This window comes from Hippoglossus hippoglossus, chromosome 23 (genome assembly GCF_009819705.1).
Source record: "Hippoglossus hippoglossus isolate fHipHip1 chromosome 23, fHipHip1.pri, whole genome shotgun sequence".
NCBI lineage: Eukaryota > Metazoa > Chordata > Actinopteri > Pleuronectiformes > Pleuronectidae > Hippoglossus > Hippoglossus hippoglossus.
In genome coordinates, this window is record NC_047173.1 from 12271984 (window position 1) to 12292475 (window position 20492).

Consider the following 20492-nt stretch of genomic DNA (forward strand, 5'->3'; position numbering starts at 1 on the left):
GTGTTGCACCACTTGTAAACCTATAGTTCTACATCCACCCCGAGGCGGCTGCTAATATAAGCACAGGGCCGTCAATGTACAAAAGGGGGGGGGGGGGGGGGGGTCCTGCCGCCGTTTCTGCATCAATTGAGGGAAATTAAGCTGCAAGTGGTTCCAACAGCTTCGACCTTCCGATTCTCTTCTTGCTGAGACAAAATATTAACTAAAAACTGTCCATTTTAATCCCCTACTTGACCCTTTTTGTTATATTTTTAAAGTCAGACGTTTTCCAAGCTACAGGGTCAGTGAGGATGAGTTGGGGGCGAGGAGAGGCGGGAGGCTACCAGGCGGAACTGGCTGTTAATTGAATGCCGGGTTGGATCACACACACATGACTGAGCTTGGCAATATGATGGAGCAACGTCATGTTCGCCAAACCACACATATCCTGTGACATCACTCACATTTACAGCCCGTTTCCCTCTTCACCTTCACGCAGGATTTATATATTTATTTTCTGCCAAAAAAGAAAATAGGGAACTCTCGGAATATTTTTTGTGTTTAACTGCCAGAAAGCAGGAAACACGAGATCCCGTCACTAGACTGGACTGTTATCGATTGTTGATCCTCCCTGTTCAGAAATCAATATGGACAGAGTCACACTGCACCAGGATATTTAACAAACAGAGGTTTAATCAGATTCGTAGAGTTCATCACCATCTGCACGCGTACAAAAGAGAATTCAAAACTTACTGAACAATTTTGTTCACTTCATCCCGTCACATTACTTTAATTCCGACACCCGGACCCCAACAAAAAGCTGTAGTTTGAGCTGCTTTGATTCGATTTTTTTTAAAAACACATTAGAATTACAAGTAAAATGTTGCAATAACTGATGTGTCTGATGCATGAGGTGATTAGTGATTTAAAGGAGGTGGAGCTGAAGGTTTAGAAAGGATCAGATCAGGGAGGGTGGAGTTAGAGAGGAGTGATGCAGTCCACACTATAGTGAGTTTGCATATTGTGATGCTGTCCAAATGTATAGCGACATTTTTAATAGACTATACAGTGGACTCATTGTATCCCACAATGCATCGTAAAAAGTAGTGCACACCTGATGTCACTAACCGAGCAATATTCCCATTAAGAGTAAAATAAACATAAAAATTTTATTATGGGACATTCCACCAGCAGACGTTGTTTTACACCATAATCAATAAATTTGGTGTTTGAAAGAGTATTCGGCTTTCTTCTGTTATCGATGAGCTCACGATATATATTCCTCTACATAGAAGTCCCTATACAGGGAGGAGGGGTTAGTGAATGAGGTGATTTCACACAATGCAGATGCCAGGAAAAGGAAAAAGCAGGATTAATGTCACGTCCCGCCTCTTCCTGCTGCTCCACCCCCCTCACGCTTCTGAGCGGAGAATCTCCTGCTGCGTTGTTCACGTGTGAAACATTCAAGTCACCGTCATCGAGTACCGTCAGAAAAACAGACTTCTACAGTTATTAGAAGGATAAGTATGAATACAGTGTGTTCGATTATACGCGGAGTAATATATACATTTAGATATTTTTTTACACTTTAATGTACCCGTCTCAAATGTATTTTTTTTTTGTCTTTTACGAATGATTAATGTGTCGTTTACCTGTCGTTTAAAAGTCATCAATACCACTTATATGCACAATCACTTCCTGCGGGTCTACAAGCGCCATCAACAACCAATCACACCCCGCTGGGCTCCTCCATCATTATCTTCTCGTGTGTTTCGGCCGTGGTCCCGACGGCCGGCCCCTGTGCCTTGAAGATGACGCGTTTACACAGCGTGAGCACAGGCTTGTGGGGCCGCGCCTGACGCAGGTCGCTGGACGGAGAGGTCATGTTTTGGGGGTTCTGGTTTAAAAATGGAGGAAAAAACGCAATTTTAAAACCTCATCACGAAACGCACATCTATCGCACAATAATAGCAAGAGTTTTGAATTTACTCACCCTCCACAGTGCCACAAAAATGAACACTGGGATGCACATCAGCGGAGTGGTGAGAAGTAAAGCGCCGACTATGGAGGCCACAGGTTCCAGTTGGTAACCGTACTCGAAGGACGAGAATTGAGTCAACAGTCTCAACAGCAGCAAGAGCTAGGGGACAGAAAAGGGGCGAGTTAGAAGGTGAGGGACAAATTGTTCTTCCAACTAGCAAAGAAATACATGTGGATACGATGTAGTTTCATGTCTTTATTATTTACATTTGATTGGGTTAGTTTTGGTTTCACGTTGTGATTCAAGGAGCAGACTAAGGACTTTTGTATGACATGTGTGCGTCCTGTTTTTTGCACTTATACTACTCACCACAGAGATGAGCGGCGTGATGAACATCCAGCAGTACTTGATCACAGGGTTTGGTCGATACCCGATCATGTCCTCAATGTTGTCGTAGAAACGGTCCGCTCCTGCATTTCAGCAATGGACAGGATGTGTTGGTCAAAAAACGAAAAAGGGAACAAGATTGTTGTTTTCACAGGGAATATAATCCAATGAGAAGGGGAAGCAGATTTAGATTTTCCATTTTATGCTCCTTCATAATAAGTGGACAACATTTACATTGTACCTGGCTTCATTTATTTAGAAACTACAGTTATAGCTTGTTTTTCCCCAATTACAGACACACAAAACCCAAACACAATCCCAAAATGTTGTTCTGAAAACCAGCCTGGGTCCATCGAGGCCCGATACTCAAACTTATATCTCAGAGAATCACGTCATTTAAATGACAAAAATAGAGGTTAAACACCAGTCGTGGTCTAATGAGGAGAAGAGGAGCCAGAGGGGAGATGAAGAAAGTTGTTCATCTTCAGCTGCTCAAGACAGGAACGGGAGGAGAAGAGAAACCTGGCGTGAGATTGATGAAGTACACGACCAGCATCGAGCCCGTTTCAGCAGCAACCTCCATAAATGATGCAGTGAATCAACCCCTGAAAACTAACTCCATCTCTGCGGAGCACCGAAGTGAAGAGGTATCTGCACTTACGACTCAGACTCGCTCTGAAGGGGCCGAACGAACGGCTAAACAGGTAAAAGAGGGGGAAAAGGAAGCCGCTGCGGCGACTGATCGATACCTCGCTTGGAAACTGAATGCGTACACGTGGCCAGGATGTTTCTGAGGAAATATGAGACACCTAGCTTCAGTTTCACGAGAGAACATTTTGAGAAAGTTACATATCGAGAGGTGAGAGTTAATATGGAAAGACAAATAAGGAGATCAGAGGAATTCTTCTCCGACGGGCAATTCGATGGTGGTGGACAATTGGGATACGCAAGAAAAAGGGTTGTAATATATGGGTAATTAAAAAAGAAGAAATCCCGACACATTTATAGAGAGCGCAAACAATTCATAGATTTCAGTTTATTTCTGTGTTACCCTGCTCATGTGGGAGAGATGAGGCCTGCTCCACACGTTTAACCAACACAGAAGGTGCTGATGCAGGTTTAGACCAGCAGGTGGAGGACTCGTCCCAGGGCTGAATGAAGATATGGACAGTGGCATATAAAACCACTAGGGCTGTTCAATCTTCCCCAATAATCCCATTTGATTTTCATTCCTCATTGTTTCAAAAAATAGAATTCTATTCAATTGTTAATGACATTTTACAATACAATTTTCCCTATTATTCCCATGTACCTTGTTTACACAGGATTGTGTGTTACCATTGCCAGAAAAAGTTTATTTGTATTTCTAACATGTTGCCCCCTGGGTTGGGGTCAGTTGCAACATCTGACGTGTTCCATTTAATTGAATATTCTGAATGAAGTAATCATCTTTCACTGATGTGTGTTACTAGCAGGCATATTTAAGTGGAATATTAATAAATTGTTGCTGTAGTCCAAACAGTCTTTGAGCTACAGAGAAATGCGTTATATACATATGCAAGTTTAGGATAAATATACCATAAATGAAGAGTATCGAAATTGCAAAAGTTCAACATAAATAAAATCTAAAAGTTTGTAATGACGATACCTCGTTTTACGACTGGATAGAAATTGTAGAGTAAGAAACAAAATCACTTTTTGTAGCCGATGACCTGACGTACCGTACACCCAGCCGATGATGACGGTCTCCAAACAGGAAATGACGAGGAGAATGCTCCCATTGGCTCCAAAACCGTCAACAATTTGAAAGGGGATTATCCCTCCCTGAAGCACGAGCAGGAAAGAAAAATATGCGAAAAAGGCAAAAGGTCACAGCAAGTACAAGAAAGAGCATCTTCTGCATCACTGTCCGAACTATAATAGTTCATTTTCTGCAGTTTCGGTTTTCTCGTGGAATCTGGCAGCTTTTTAAGTGAAGCCAAGGCTTTGAGCTGAATGCTAATGTCAGCATGCTAACATGCTCAAAATGACAATGCTAACGATGTGAAGCTGATAATGCTGATAATGTTGACAGTGTTGACCATCAGAACTCATCATGTTAGCATGCCTCTATTTTAATCACTAGCTTTTTAATTAAGACTCAGTTTGCGGCCTAAGCTGGAACGGCTGATCCACGGCAATGACAATTTTGTGAGGACGCCTTTTAATTGTATGATCGGCTTTATAAGGTGAAGTGCGACGACACCGTAGTCAGAAAGCCCCATGCCCCTAGCTTTCTGCCAAAAGCTTTGTAATTCTAGAGGCTTGGTTAAAGGCTAGAACGTCTATGATGTGTTGGTTGGGAGTCGGGTTCGGGCTCCCCAGGTCCCGTTTAGCTGGGGCCCCCGAAGTGCCCTCGCACTTTACCTCAGTGATGAACGTCAGCCCCAGTAAGAAGCAAACGACAGCAATGACCAGGACCAGGACCTCCCTCGCTCCAGGCCTCCTCAGGTGACGTGGGAACATGTCTGTGATGGCTGTGGCCAGACTCTCCATAAACATAATCTGTGAGCACATGACCTCATGATTAGATTTTTGTAACTATGATCCAGAGATACTGTATTTTGCATGACGCATTACAGACATGAGAGTCGACGCCCAGGAGGAAGACCGTGAGGAAGAAGAGCACAGTCCAGAAAGTTGAGACAGGCAGCACCGACAGGGCCAAAGGAAAGGCCTTGAAGATCAAAGAGGGACCTATAAAAGCAAAAATGAAATAATGTCTCATTCTTTAGAATGAGCTGTGAACAAGGAAGCTAAAGTGATTTTTTTTCCTTCTGTCTTGGGTTATTTTACTCTACTGAAACGGTTTTCAGACATGAACTCTGGAAAATGTCAAGATTATCGTTTCTGTCCGGCTGCAGGTAATAATTCGTCTCAGCTGCTATTGGCCTTAGTTAATCATCTGTGATTTTAACTTATTTTATGTTTTTATATTGCATTTATATTCTCCATCTCTAATGTTCAGCTGAGGTTTGTGTGGATACAGATTTCTGTACTCAAGACATCCTTGATCCTGAGTTATATAGCATATAAGATGATTAAGGTATAGCAACATTCTATAGAGATACATGAGGTGCTTTCCAAAACAGTTACAAGGGGAAAAAAGTAGAGCAAACAATTAAAAAACATTAATGTTAAAAAAAAGCATTAAAATATAAGAAAACGTCATAGAAGGTCGACATCATTTTCAATGCCTGAGAAAATCCTTCACTGAAGTGAAACACCCTTTTAGCTGTTTCTAAATACAAGATGCCATCTTGTGGACAGTGGAGGTAGTTGGCAACACTGCCAGCTTTCCAATGCATTGTCATAAACACAGCAACTGTTTTAGGATTGCAGCGTTAACTCACCTGCAGTGACAACATCATTAAGATCCACACCCTGCACGTGAGCCAGGAATCCCAACACTGAGAACACGATGAAACCCGCAAAGATGCTAGTCACACAGCTCAGGCAGCACAGTGCCATGCAATCCCTGCAACAGAACAAGACAAGTCTCAAAAAGCCCACTGATGAAAGATGGCGAATGTGAGGACGTGCGCGGGTAAAGCACCCCCGACCTGTAGCAGTTGCGGTTGTACTTGTTGTAGCTTCCCAGAGTGGTCAGCACCCCTTGAGACATGGCGTAGGTGTACATCACACACATCGCTGCAGCCTCCCAGGCCTGGAGAAGCCGTGAAATTGACTTTAGATTTGAATCACTTTATTTGTAACACACAGTCACAGAACATGACAACTCTTTAAGTGATGAAAAACTATCATGTTCACAAGAATGGGACGGACAGACAACCAGAAAACATAATGCCTCTTGCCACTGACTGTTGGCTGAGGCATAAAAAATGTTTTAAGCAACGAAACAAAGCAACGGAAAATGTAACTCATCAAAATTAAACGGAACAACTACGTGTGTGAACCACATTTGCATTTGTTCATTCAGGTCTGTGGGTGTAGGCAGCATTGTTTACACGACTGTCTGTCTTCAGGCCCTGGTCCTGACAGCATCTGGTTCACATTAGGGGCACCACAGCGCTGAGAGTCTTTCACGCTATACGAGGCAGAACACTTCCCGCTACACAAATTGGAAAGGCTCCAAAGCAACACACAGCTCCCCGCACTCTCCCTGCGACGGGTCTGACTCATTCCCAGCCTCGGGTCAGGGATGGAGGCCTCGGTCTGAGGCTAAGGACCTTCGCTTCCAACACTGGACAAAGAGGAAACTATTGCGCCCTTTGAAGCATGCGGTTTATTTCGAAGCCTTGGTTGGCTGCTCTGCATATTCACACATGGATAAAATCTGACACATTCACACATGACACAGACCACAGATGCGGGCCAGGGCTCCATTTTGATTTCCTCTGCAGCTCAAGAGAAAAACAGATGCCTGTCCGCTAGACTCACGCACGCTATTAGAAACAGATCTGCTCTTTAAGACCAATCTCGCATTGTGCAACTCCGCTCATAACCGCTTTCACCTGCTTTCAACATTCAACAATAATGAGCTGTTCCCTTTTGCTTGCTTCCATGGTTACAGAATAAGATTCTCCCGATAGTTCAAAGTTTTATGAAAAGCTTTTTTCTACACCGTCTGATAAGCAAAGCCACAGCTTGTTTATTTTTATATTTGCTTCATTTATTTCATGCACACACTTCTTACAGGAGTCCCTATATAAACATGTGTGTGCATGTATGCAAAACGTTGCTGCATGGGAAGAGGAAATGACCCCCCGCCTGCCCCCCAAAGACAAAATTCCGCAGGCTTAACCCTCCGATGATAGCGTTTCACCCCAGAAGCTGAGAGTTGTGTTGTGAGAAAAAGAGAGAGAAGCAGCAGGCAGGATGGGGGAGGAGGCTGCGGAAGGTTTTAATGATCCAGTTTGTGGGAGAAAGACCCCCCAGCCCCCCTGCCTTTTTAACGTGTTGTTGCTGGATACAACAGACGCAGTCATTGTGCAGGCAGCATTGCAACTAGTCTAGAATCAAACCTGTTCTTTTGAAAGAATGCAATGCCGTGTGTTGGTTGTTTTATTAATGTAAAAAAGGTTCAAACTTTTGCAACAATGGTAAATTACCAACTTCAGTTTCAGCTTCAATCAATAGCTATGCTGACTTTTTATGCAAGTACACTCTCACAATGTGTTTTCGGAAATCCCACTGGAGAGGACTGAATATTAGGGGTTAGAATCACAGGGAAACTCACGATGCAATACCATACGTGATAAATGCCCCATGATAATGATAATATCACGATACAGCAATAATGTATATATTGCAAGACAATCATAACGTTAGATCCCGATATCTTTTTAACTGAAGAAGAATACAAAACAACCCTAAAGAGCTAAAAGTGCAGGATTTGCTGAGATTAGGTGTCATTTTCCCAGAGTTTAAGGTAAAACATTACACAAAAAGTGCATCTTAGTGTCTCTTTAGTCGTAACAAACACACTAACATGTCAATGTCCTCAAATGACATCATTCCAATGTAAAATAACCATAAACTGGCAAAACCCCAAGCTATAGAACTAAATATCGATATTTGGCGCCAGCATATAGATAATCGTATATTGCTGTAAGGGTATTTTGTCCCACCCCAAGTGATGATGTTCATGTTTGATTTCTTTGCCCAGCTTCTCACAGAGAAAGGGCCTCTGTTTGCTTTTACTGTTAAGTCCCCGTCTTGGGATCGGAAACAGGAGTCAAGGCGAGGGCGGGGGGGGGGGGGGGGCTGTCTATTCATCCTGTTAGAACAGGATCTAACAGAGAGATGAGCAGGAAGCCGAGAGAGTTGCAATTACACAGCCCCGACACTTTACTGCATTTATTTATTTGAGAGCCACTTGCTGAATTTCAGATGGCAGCCAAATGGCTTTACTGAGAATTTAAAAAAAGTCATCATCTTACAAATGGGTCAGCGAGTCTTCTTAAATCTGGGAAGAGGTAGTAGTACAGGCCCTGCCCGGCTCCTGGGAGCGTCACTGCACGGAAGAAGAGGATGAGCAGCAGCAGGTAGGGGACTGTAGCTGTGAAGTAGACCACCTACAAAAACACAAAATAACACAAAGGTTATTGGTTTCGCACGCCACTTTATAAAGATGGTATATACGAGTCAGCCCGACTTTAGCATTAAGGTTTTATACTTTTTGCTCCGTTTTTGGTCTCCACCAACTCAATCCTGAATAGAGATCTGGCTCCTTTAATGCCCACACTCTACTAAGCTAATCAGCTGCAAGCTAACTTTGTCCGTGTGCCATTTAGTGTTGGCACATCATGTAAATTGGGTTTAACTCACTTGATTTCTAAATTAAAAGAAAGAAGTAAAAGGTTTGACTTGTTTTTCTTTCGTCATATGTTGTTTGTCCCGGAAGTTACAGCAGAGACCAACAAAGACTCACCTTTCCAATGGATTTGATTCCCTTCCATGTGCAGAAGTAACATATGACCCAGGCCAGCAGGAGACACAGAGCCAGGTCCCAGTGCACCTTACCCAAGAGCTTGTCAGACATTCTTAACACACGATTCCTGTCAATCACGCCGGAAACAAATGAACACACAACACAAAGCAGCAAATATTTTCTTTTGAAATACAGATGATATAATCGCTCTCAGATTTTCTTGGATGGCTTCAATTTATATTGAAAAGGGCTGCAGGGAGAAGAGCATGCATTGTTCCCATTATGTGGAGCAATAGTATGTTGGGATTGATTTCGCAGTATCTGTTCTCACACTAAATCACGAGATTAACAAATGGAGAGAAGCAGCTGTGTTTTGAAACGTTTAAAAATGAGGGGGAGGAAACAACAGTGAGTTCTAACATTTCCCAGAGTTTGCCTTTCACAAGTGAAGAATGCAGCAGGAGATCGTCCGAGTCAGACGCATTCAAATGTCCGAAGCATTCAAGTGATGTGTAAACACCGGCAGCGTCGGCCCTTATCCCCAAAAGCTCTCGAATCTCGTCGTCTTTTCAAGTTGACATCTTCATAGGCATCTTTTTACGTGTATGGCTCCTCTTTTTTATCCTGATATATGTACTGTAATGGAAAATTCCACTGATCAATGTCTTATTACTGCTTTGACTGTTTTCTGTGCACTTAGCTGATACAACATCAATGTCTTCCACGTCCTGTTGACCTTTATTTGTGCAACTGTGTGCTGGATTTGATTCCTCTTTTTGTATGTTGCTGGCTGTGTAACCCTCTGCAGAGCTAATAATTAAAACTCTAAGGCAACTCCGGTCTGAGAAACTCATTATTTCAAATCTCATGATAAATTTCCACGACAGTACACTTTCATGTCCGTCGCATGTTAGAAACCATGATCAACATGTGTACTCGCCCGCACATTTTCCTGCTGTATAGTCACATGTGTTCACCCTGACTTTTCACCATTAACATAACATTCACTCAGCAGCCCAAGAGTAAAGATGGCCTCTCAGTATCAGGGAACCATGAGGAGCTGATTGCTGAGGAATGTTTGGCCTAAAGAGAAGCTCACTGAGGGGGAGGATTTTACTGTTGTTTTTAGATCATGTTAGAAGAAGATAAATGTTCTAGCCGATGTCTCTCTCACCTCCAGAACTCCTCCTCCAGTGTATTGTCCAGCTGTGATAGGTCCGTTAGATTGCTGTCAAAGTGAGTTGAAATCACAGTAATATTAACAGTAATTTTTGAAATGCTAAAAACTATTCAGGTTCATCTCCATTGCAGCCCATTATTTATATATATATTTTTTTAACATTACGGAAATTGCCAATAGATAGATGAGAAGGCACACACAGGAGTGATACTGCTTTTATGAGGCAGATACAAATATTGATATTTGTAAGTTAAATAAATAATCACATAACAATACACGTTTAATAACTGTTTAATTGATTTAGCAAAAGAAAACAATCTTGACTCCGATACTTACATTTTTTCTCGCCAAGTTACCTCTGACAGTTTATTAAAAGATAGATGATGTGACATCTTGCTCCCTGGTGGCTGGCAGCAGTATAGGTTGCCTCCTCCATGTGGGTGGATGGGACATGTACCGAACTAAAAAGACTCTACAATGGGACACCTTATTTGTTTTTTTTCTATTTATTGTGTGAACCTTTCAACCCAAAACGGTCCAAGACAAGAACCTCCTGCTCCGAACATATAAAAGACTGTGTTTCCCGCAGCAGTTTAAACTATGGTGGCCGAGACTCATCTCATATATCTTACAATTTTCTTATGTATCACATCAACACGATGAATTCCCACTACGAATTCAGCCTGTGCCACAAACAGCTCAATGGTAAAGATGCAACTTACATGTACGATATGGACTCAAAGTCATCAGGCAAGGAGATGTTGTCTAGGAAAGACCAGCTGGTGTTGGGGTAAAATTGGTGGGGGTTGTCGATCATGTTGAGTGGACTGTGACATAACTCTACAAAGGCAGAGGAGAGAGAGATCACAGTGAGACGAATGGTGCGTACGTCAAAACGCTAAAATACGTTAGAGGTTTTATCGTGCATTTCCTCCGAGGTCTGCAACAAATTGAGATTTAGTCTGTGTGTGTTGAATTCCATGCTGCTGATCAAATACAGATGTACATAAACAAGGCAGCATGTGTTGGTGATGGCGTCTTACCAGAGTTCCACGAGTTGTCACAAGTAGACCAGGGCAGGGGGCTTTTGAAGGAGTAAATCAGGTAGAAGATATTCCAGGCCAAAACGACGATGAAGTACGTGTTCAGATAGAACGTGGTCACTTGGGACGCCATCCCCACCCCTGCAGGACACAATGGGTTTTCACGCAGTTAGTGAAAGTCTATGTGGCGGCCATCTTCTGCCGTGTTATGCAACACTCGTAGCTTCGCAGGGCTGGTTAAGATCCCAGTTCTCCAACACTGGTGCATACATGTGTTCTCTGGTTCACTTGGAGCAATAAACCAACGGAAGTTTGCACAATCAATGAAATGTTGCCTTACACTCACGATTAGTGAATCCTCTGCCCTACACAACTTAGCCTGACACAAGCATGACTGAGGATGTACAAGTCAGCTATTGTTGAGGGTTGAGCTGCTGCTGAACTCCTGCAGAGACTCTAAAAGCAGACCACTGAATAAACTCAAAGAGGGGCTCCTACACTTTCCTCAGAAAACAGCTCTACGAGGTTTAAATATTCGAAAATATAACTGTGATCTCTAGATTGTTGGTTCATGAAAAAGTAAGACGTAATCTCTTGCTATTTACATGAGTTAAGAGCGTGCAAGGCCTTCAAACAGAAAATAATGAAAACCATCCATTTCCTGTTGTATCAATGGACTAATTGTGCAATTCTCCAAAAACGCGTCCGAGCATGGTTTTTACCCTCGAACATGGGACATATCTTCCTCCAGGCCGTGACTGCGCCCTCGTTGGTGTACTGGCCCAACGCCGTCTCCAGTAAGAAGAGAGGGCCGCCGATGAAGAGGAGGAACAAAAAGTAAGGGATGAGAAAAGCAGCTGGAAGGAGACAAAAGATGAAGACTTGTGAGGAAGGGGTTCCACAAACACCGGCATGGAATAAATCACATATTAAGCCACAATTCCTGTACATGTTATATAAGATTAGGGAATCGTTGGAATAACTGATAATTCTGCATTGAATAGAGTTACAGTGATATTATATAATTTGCAATGTACTTAATATAAACAGACCCTGTGTATAGAATTGTGTGTGAGGGGGTGTGGCCTCTTTACAGAAGAATCCAACTAAAATGGGACCTGATGAAATGTTGACTATGATGACAACAATGGAAACTCTGGAGGTAAATCCAATCGCAAAGGGTGTTATGTTTTTGGCCCGTTTGTCCATTTGTTTGTTAGTTAGTTCGCAGGATGGAAATTAGTTTTGTAGTTTTTGCGTAATCCTGGTCACAATCAAACAAACAAACAAACCAACAAACAAACGGACAGAAGTGAAAACAGAACCTTCTAGGCCATGTGGAGGTATGTGTTGTACCCATTGCATGAGCATTACTTCCCCATATATAGTGAACTTGTGTTATATTGCTATTGATGAAAATTATATTGCGATAATTATTGTTGCAGTGCAATCACCGAAGCCTATTTGCATGTTAAATCTATGCAAAGCTATTACACTAACCTCAGCCAGCAAAAAAACCCAAACCTGCCTCTCACCTCCTCCATGCCTGTAGCACGAAAAAGGAAATAGCCAAAAATTCCCAACGCCAATGATTCCCCCAGTCATGGCGAGTAGGAACTCCTTGTTGTTGGCCCACTTCCCTCTCGGAGGAGTCCCCTCTTCACGTGGCCCCTCATCTGGACCCACTCCTGCAGCACTTGGTCCCCCGGCTTTTTCCTCGTCCATGGTCTCTCACTCTGTTGCATGCACACATAATAAACACTGGAGTGAAAATGCAAGCCAGGTCTCCCAGGGTCTTTGCAGCTCTCTTATACCCGTGCACTTTATTTGCAGATATGGAACACAAGCATTTCTGGTGGTGCTCATAGTTATCACAGCAGTTCACACAACATGGAGTCTGGTTGAATCAGCTCCAGAAGAAAGAGGCTGTGACAAAACCAACCAAGCTGCAACATGCAATTCACTGCTAATACATTGTAATACATTATTAAATGTCTAGCCTCTGACACAAAGATAAGAAGGACTCACCCTTGCAGCTTGCAGCGTGCTCCCTCAATGAAATTCGACTGAGTGAACTTTGAAAAAAGAAGAGAAAAGATTTGTAAAGAGGGAGTGTCCTGCCGTCTGTGACACACACACACACACACAAAACATCCGCTCTGTTGAATAGGCTGGTGGTTTTGTATTTTTATATATATATATAGTTTTTGTATAATGGAGTGAGAAAAGCACAATATGTTACTCATTGAAAAGAAGAGAATTACATGCAAAGAAAAATAAATAAATGAACAGAAAACTGTAGTGTTCTAGTATTATCTTTATTGTTTTTTTGTCAATTTTAGTAAAAACTTTGACAAGGTGTGTAGGTAGCAACTATCTACTGATAATTACACGCACATCTATTATATACACACACACACACACACACACACACACACACACACACACACACACACACACACACACACACACACACACACACACACACACACACACACACACACACACACACACACACACACACACACACACACACACACACAAAACAAAATGCCCAACCCTCATGTTTGTTTATTTGCAAGGACTTCTTGGTTAAATCTGACACATTTACATGTTGGACATGTTGTTTACTGTCATTTTTAAATATATACTCTTCCATAAATAAAAGTACTAACCACTATATTCACTGTATGTAATTATGTGTGTCTCAATGCATTGCAGTATATAATAGTAATGTAAAAAAATATATCTGTAGGTTTGGCAAAGTCTTGGGATTCTCACTGTGTATTTATTTCACAGGTAGGACTTATAGCTTTTGACTAATTGCACGTTGTTCGAGAGGCTTTGTAGCTTTCTCGTTTCTTGTGAGGATTTTACCATCAAAGGAATCATCAAAGGCGAGGAGGTATTTAGGATGACTACTGACCGGGCCACATGGCAGTCTGTAGACAGCCATACAAGCCTGTCAGGTATATCTTTGGACTTAGCGTTCGTTACTATTTGTGTTTGTTGTTTTGCTGGCTGTTTGTATTTGCTAGTTGTAATATTACTATTAATAACAGAAAACTAGTGAGTGATGCGTGGACCCGCTCTGTGCCTGACAGAACAAACTGAGGGCAGCACCGCCTTCCCCCCCACCACCACCACCACGCACCGTAAGTCACAGTGACGCAGTGACGTAAGGCGCGTGACGAAGCAGGAAGTAAAAGTAAACAACGGATAGGGAAGTGAAAATGGTAAGCAGCGTTAGTCATCCTCCCTCGTCCCGAGTCCGTGGCTTCTCTGGTGCTTTGTTAGAAAATGCCTGAAGGCTCCGTCCCCCGATAAGGACAGGGACCCAGCAGGAGGCCGGCGGGACCCCGGTAAGACACCTGTAGAGCCGGGGAGAGTCTGGCTGCGGCTGCCGCTAATGATAAGCTAGCTGGATGTGATCACTTCCCTGCTTTTGTTTACAGGGTGAAATGTCCTCACGGCCATGGCTTAAAAACTTCACCCTGACATTAGGTGTGTGTGCGACGAATAACACCACAACACCCCCCCAATCCCCCTGTCCCCACCCCCCTGTCCCCGGTCCTCACACCTGCTTGAACTCCAGCTGCACGTTCCCGTCTAAAGAGTTTTGCCCCTGCTGTTGTTTCAGATGTAGCCATGTTAGCCATCAGGGCGTCAGAGGAGGAGTCCGTCGAGATGGAGGAGATGGACACCTCGGAGCCCAACTGGTGCTGGTTCTACCTGGCGGAGTGTGGCGTGTGGCACATGTTCGAGGTACGGTTCACGGGACGGGACGGGACGGGACGACGCACCCGGCAAGCACCAGCGTTCCCTGTCTCTGTCCAATTCAAGGCAACTTTATTAGTTCTAAGAGGCGCATGGAGTTAAACAGCAGATCAGTTGTGTGTGACTGTAGAAGGTTAACAGGATAACCTCTCCTGTCTCCCACTGAAACACCAGGGGAACCATTGATTAGCTGATCGATTGGGTGATTATTTGCGATTCCCTCTTCACCTGCCTGCACAAACCACAGCTCGTCCCAAAGGCAGCAGCCAGACTCCTCATCCAATCTGCTGAAACACATCACGTTGCTCTGATTGTAGCTCCTCTTCATTGGGGATATTTTTAAGGATAAAGATAAAGTGTCCATGTGCTTCAGGACATTGTGATTTTGTTTTTTTTCCGTTTTCGAATATTTTTATTGACAAAAATAATTATTTGTTCCTACCCTAAATGTTAGACTGGGACTGCAACTGATAATTATTCAAATTAATTGCACACAATGTTATGGATTGTTATTGAAAATAGACCAAAATAGGAAGAAATGCAATTTATTATCACGTAAAAACTGATAAAAGCAACTGGGACAAACTAATATTTACCTATGATGAATAATCTAAATTGTTGCCACTTGTGTATTAATTTATTTTGTCTGTTCACTACGTAATTAATCAAATAATCATATCATTTCTCCAAATAGACTTTTACTGATGTTCCTCCCTTCTCCTGTCAGATTGACCCCAGTGCGGCGTGCTCTGTGACCAGTGCTCAGATTGAGCAGTGCTACAGCAGGAACCAACGCGGCGTGATGGAATTCTACACGGCCAAGTACACCTACAGACTGGACTTTGCAGGTATGGTGATGACAGACCCAACTTCTTTGCCTGACACTGCACAGTCAAAAGTAAATCAGACGCACAATATGAGGCTTAATGTAGGTAAAAAAAAAGATAGATAAAAGGATAAGTTGTGTTTGAGTTCATCCTGTTGAAGAAGTTGCCCTAATCGTAATTAAATTCCCTACCAGTGATGCGACAGATCAATGTGACAACAGGGAAGCAGCGGCCAATCAAACGCTCCCTCCACTCTGCGACTGGCTTCAGGTAAGATTTGGGGGTTAAAGTGAAAGTGCAGAAAACTTTTCGTCTTCATCCTCCACAAAAGAGAGAGACGTCTGTAGGGAGCGGGAGGAGGTCGGGACGCTTGACATGAAAGGTCAGGGTTCAAACATCTGCTAACCCTTAGAAATCCCTAAAAGTTGACCCTAAATTGCCAAGTGCTCCACAGGGAGCTTCCCTGCTGCTGACCCTCAGTTTAAGTCTCTAAAAAGCATAGAGTTTTTTTTTCTCCAGCAAAAACACACATCTTAGAATAGATTCTTCTTGAATGACACTGATTAAATGACATAACACAAATACACACAGCCTTGTTTTGTTGTAACAGTCTGTCACTTATTCTCTCAGGTTTATTTGTGATAATCTTGCTTTGCCTGTCCCCTGTCACTGGGAGAGGATAAACACAGATGAGCCCTATCAGGTGAGTGAAGTAACACACATTACTGTCACGTACACTATTTGTTTGGTTCACTCATGTAGCCATGAATACACAGTAGCATACAAAACCAATTAGTAACATTGCAAGTTCTGACAGGAGCTAAAACAACATGGATATTTACAACAACAATCAAATCTTTTTTTAGTTGTTTACTGGTTTTGATTTAAATTTCCAGCCAAGCTTTGACTGTGCATCTCTCCCATAACTTTGACTGTTTTAACTCACGGTTGATTGTGTGTCCACAGCTCATCCAGCTCGGCAGAGACACGTATGAGTTCAAAGAAGTCGCCAGATTGTACGAAAGGACAATGGACCATCCAATCAAATCCATCCAGAGGATTCAGAACCTGGACCTGTGGGAGTTCTTCTGCAGGTACACAATGGTGGTGTTGTTGTGAGCGTACCGCACAGTGTCCAGAGTGCTAAGCTTTGATGGACCTAGAGAGTACAATCAATCTGTTTTCGGTCCATAAACCTTTTTCAACACGGACAAGATTCAAGTTTCTTTACAGTGAGGGGTTTCTGTTTAAAAGCAGGTTATATCTTTCATATTGTAATCGGTGAGGGTCTACATGCCTCACCACATGCACCTAAACCCATGTCAGGCGATTCTTTCCTTTTCAAAAACATTTACCTCATTTGAAACATCAGTATGTTTGTAAATTAAGTCAATTACACATATCCCTCTTGCCCCTATGTGGCTTCAAATGCCACTCATTCATTGACAAAGTGATGACCTGTGCTCTGTTGTCAATACTTTGTTCCCCCCCCCCGAAGGAAGAAAACACAGTTGCGAAAGGTCAAACGTACGCTGGATATCGAGGAGCGAATGCTGTTTCACGGCACCGGACACAGCAACATACAAGCGATATGCACGTTTAACTTCGACTGGCGGCTGACAGGAAGCCACGGCGATGTCTACGGCAAAGGTAAACGACTCTGTTGTGATGTAGCAATAATTTAACACGCTTGTTTTTTTTGTCAGAATCTAACATTTTCCTCACTCGTCTCTCCTCCAGGGAGCTATTTTGCGCGGGATGCCAAATACTCCAGTAAGTTCTGTCACACCACGGGGAAGCACAACAACATCCTGCAGCGGCACGGACTCGCCCCGCCGATATTCGCGAGTGAGCCGCCCTACAAGACCATGTTCCTGGCCAGAGTGCTCGTCGGCGAGTACACGGTCGGCCATCCCATGTACTGCAGGCCGCCGTCCAAGGACGCCAGCTTCACCAACTTTTTCGACAGCTGCGTGGACGACATGGCCAACCCAAAGATTTATGTCATTTTCGACAGCAATCAGATTTACCCGGAGTATCTGATTGAGTTCTACTGACTCCGAACACGAACACGTCTATTTGATTTTACAGAGGCTGGATCTCAAATCATCAAAAATATTTACGACACAGAGTCGGATGACGAGATGAAATGGACAAAAGAAGCAGTTTAAAGGACGTTTTACTTTTTCTTTCAGTCGGATCCAGTGCCTGACTGGAGCATGAGTCATCTATTAAAGTGCCTTTGGGGGAAACTGCAGAGACAATAAAGACTTTGTGTACAGTTTGTATACTGTACAGTCTAAGATACGACAGTACCTAGTGGTTAGAATGTTTCTGTGACTTAAAAAAAAGGATGAAATACTAAGTTAAGGTCAGTGTTTATGGCGATTGTTTTTTTTTTTTAAATAAAAGGCAGAATCTGTGCTCCGCTTGTGCAAATATCTGTTGTTTAAAATAAGAGAGGCAGCCTGTTGGTTCAGAGGTGACGTCCTGCCGCCGGCTACAGCCCTTCCATTACATCCACAGTGCCACATATGAGCGTATTCATGTAGACATGATTCCAAATGACCAAACCAAAACCTACAACACGTTCCTGCTCACTCATGTAACATCGTTGTGTGTCATTCGGTGGCATCAACATCTGTGTGTCGCTAGTACAGAGTATTACGTACACATGGATCTATTTTTATTTTGTTTTTAGTCATAAAAACACTTCTACCTCTGATTCTTTTTTTTTTTTTTTTTTACCCATGCATCAGTGCACTTTCCCCCCTTTCCATGAAAGGTTTTTGTAATTGTGTCACAATGACATAAAGTTGTGATGTCATGCACACTCGTTGTCCTCTTCTCTCAACAACAAGTGCCAGTGACGAATGAATTTGGTAAAAGAAAAAGACAAGTTCCCAAGATCAGTTTTTCGCATCGCGTTGTGTGACATCATCATCTTTCTTTGAGGGACGAGCAGGAAATCTTTGCACCCGGTGTAAATGTATTTAAAAGAAGATACCATAGCCAGCACATGTATAGTACTCTAAAGAAAAATAACCACACAATGTAATGTTGCTTTTGCTCTGTGTATTTGTTGAGAACCTTGTATGATTGTGTGAGTTGTCGAACAGCTGGAACAATAAACAGATTCAGATTGTACGTTTACTGAAACAGTTCGAGAAAAGCTACAGCATTTCCTTATTGTAATTGCAGGAAAGTGACATCTTCAGTCTTTACACTAAAAGCTGTGTGCGTGGGGCTATATGTGTGTCTGTAATTTGCACATGTTTGAACTAATAAACTTTTCAGCATTAAAGCAAAAACTGATTTATTTCTTGTGGAATGTTTTTCGGAGACGACCGAGTGCCACATGCTCGTCCTCCTGTGTTTCGAAGCAGAAGGATCATTTTACACCCGCTATGGTGTGTTACTTAAGAATGTAAATGCACAAATAACTTGACAAAATATGCTCAAGTAAAAGGAAGTATCACATTAACTTTTCTGCTTGAGTTAAGTGAAGTGCTTAAAAATAAAAGTAAGTTTTAAAAGTACTTGCTGAGTGTAGCCTACTCCCTAATTCAACAGCCTTCCTCATTGTTTTCTTTACCACTTGAAATATATAAAAAGAAGTATAGTAGTATAATGTGCAGACATAAATAGTGTATTAAAAGTGAAAAGTACCTGGAAATAAATCTACTTCAGTAAAGAAAAGATACATGAAAAATATACTGAAGTACAGTAAAGAAGTAAATGTACTTTGTTATGTCCCATCACTGATATTAATATATTAACACGATACTTACAATTGAATACAGTAATATTTGTATCATATGAAATTACAATTGTCTTTGGTTTTGTCACTGTTCTTGTTCCAATTGATGAAAAGAAGGAAATGTACGGAACTGTACTTCAGGGGTGAATCCACCAGAGGTCCCTGTTCACACGTGTAACAGATGAGGAGCAGCAGTGGACCTCCTGGCGCAGGTCAGCTGTGGCTGCTCCACATCGTGTGAAGGGGGTTTTCAATATAAAGGCAGGTTTTTGTCATTATTTCTGCATAAGCCTCCTGCAGAGTGAGTCTGCAGTTCATCAGGATGTTTTCAGAAACTCAGCTTGTGTCTTTACCAACATTATTATTACTTCATTCATTCAAGCCTCATGCATGTTGCTGTAATGAAAACCTTTAGTGACATATAAGTGAAAATAAATTGTTTTTTTGTGAGAAATCTTACATGACACATATTTAATCAAAAATTCCATTTGGAGAGGACGCCAATATCTATCTCTTCTAAAACTTCTCTGCCCTCGCTCTGCTTCCCTTTATTTGGATAAACGGATAATGTCCAGATGTTGTGCTTCATCTGCATGAGTTCATAGTGAATATTCACTTTTAAATTGTAATTGTACATTTCTGTTTGGTGTAAAAAAAAACATTTTATTTTCCATCTTCTTTTACTCTGACCCAGGAACATGTATATTGATGCTTACACCCCTGCAGAGGTCTTACAAGTGTTGCCTTGACATTAGATACCAAGATTATTTATATAGACCCTGTAGTTGCAGAGAATAATTGTAGGAATGACATTTTCAAGCAGGGGCCTGAGAAAAGGGCCAAATCAAGTCAGCTACTTTATACTTCTGCTCCACTGCAGTTCATGCATTTATTTGACATAAAGAGAGAATTGAAATTAAACCTGTGGTTGGTAAAGCCTGCAGAGACCCTGAGAAGTGGCTGTGGCTGAGGGGTAGGTCGGTTGTCCTCCAACCAGAAGGTCGGCGGTTTGATCCCAGTATCCTTGGGCAAGATGCTGAACCCCAAATGGCGCCTCATAGAAAAAAGTGCTGCCCATAGATGCACTGTATGAATATATATATTTATAAATACAAACCATTAACC

General features: G+C 42.4%; 2 protein-coding genes across 6 annotated transcripts; one reads left to right on the top strand and one right to left on the bottom strand.

The window, feature by feature from the left end:
- Positions 1 to 1181: 1181 nt before the first annotated feature.
- Positions 1182 to 14838, bottom strand: LOC117757384 (sodium- and chloride-dependent betaine transporter-like). Of its 4 annotated transcripts, none has more exons than XR_004613106.1 (17): positions 13032 to 13078; positions 12539 to 12739; positions 11726 to 11860; positions 11004 to 11144; positions 10683 to 10800; positions 9955 to 10008; positions 8781 to 8907; positions 8290 to 8424; positions 5950 to 6053; positions 5740 to 5864; positions 4971 to 5083; positions 4754 to 4891; positions 4069 to 4171; positions 2330 to 2430; positions 1973 to 2119; positions 1626 to 1876; positions 1182 to 1574 (listed from the first exon to the last, which is right to left on the bottom strand). XR_004613106.1 is itself a non-coding variant. In XM_034578499.1 (17 exons), the coding sequence occupies exons 3-17, from the start codon at positions 12726 to 12728 to the stop codon at positions 1709 to 1711; spliced, it is 1899 nt and encodes a 632-aa protein (XP_034434390.1). In that variant the 5' UTR covers positions 12729 to 12739; positions 13032 to 13078; positions 14584 to 14838; the 3' UTR covers positions 1182 to 1708. The 4 variants fall into 4 exon arrangements, 3 of the variants coding, with proteins under 3 accessions (XP_034434390.1, XP_034434391.1, XP_034434392.1); XM_034578499.1 differs by adding an exon at positions 14584 to 14838 and having other exon boundaries at positions 1182 to 1876; XM_034578500.1 differs by adding an exon at positions 12818 to 12824 and having other exon boundaries at positions 1182 to 1876.
- LOC117757385 (protein mono-ADP-ribosyltransferase PARP11) lies at positions 14181 to 17760 on the top strand. Of its 2 annotated transcripts, XM_034578502.1 has the most exons (9): positions 14181 to 14365; positions 14459 to 14507; positions 14644 to 14768; positions 15508 to 15628; positions 15802 to 15877; positions 16238 to 16310; positions 16574 to 16701; positions 17106 to 17257; positions 17348 to 17760. In XM_034578502.1, the coding sequence occupies exons 2-9, from the start codon at positions 14465 to 14467 to the stop codon at positions 17662 to 17664; spliced, it is 1035 nt and encodes a 344-aa protein (XP_034434393.1). In that variant the 5' UTR covers positions 14181 to 14365; positions 14459 to 14464; the 3' UTR covers positions 17665 to 17760. The 2 variants fall into 2 exon arrangements, with proteins under 2 accessions (XP_034434393.1, XP_034434394.1); XM_034578503.1 differs by lacking the exon at positions 14459 to 14507 and having other exon boundaries at positions 14194 to 14365.
- Positions 17761 to 20492: the final 2732 nt, after the last annotated feature.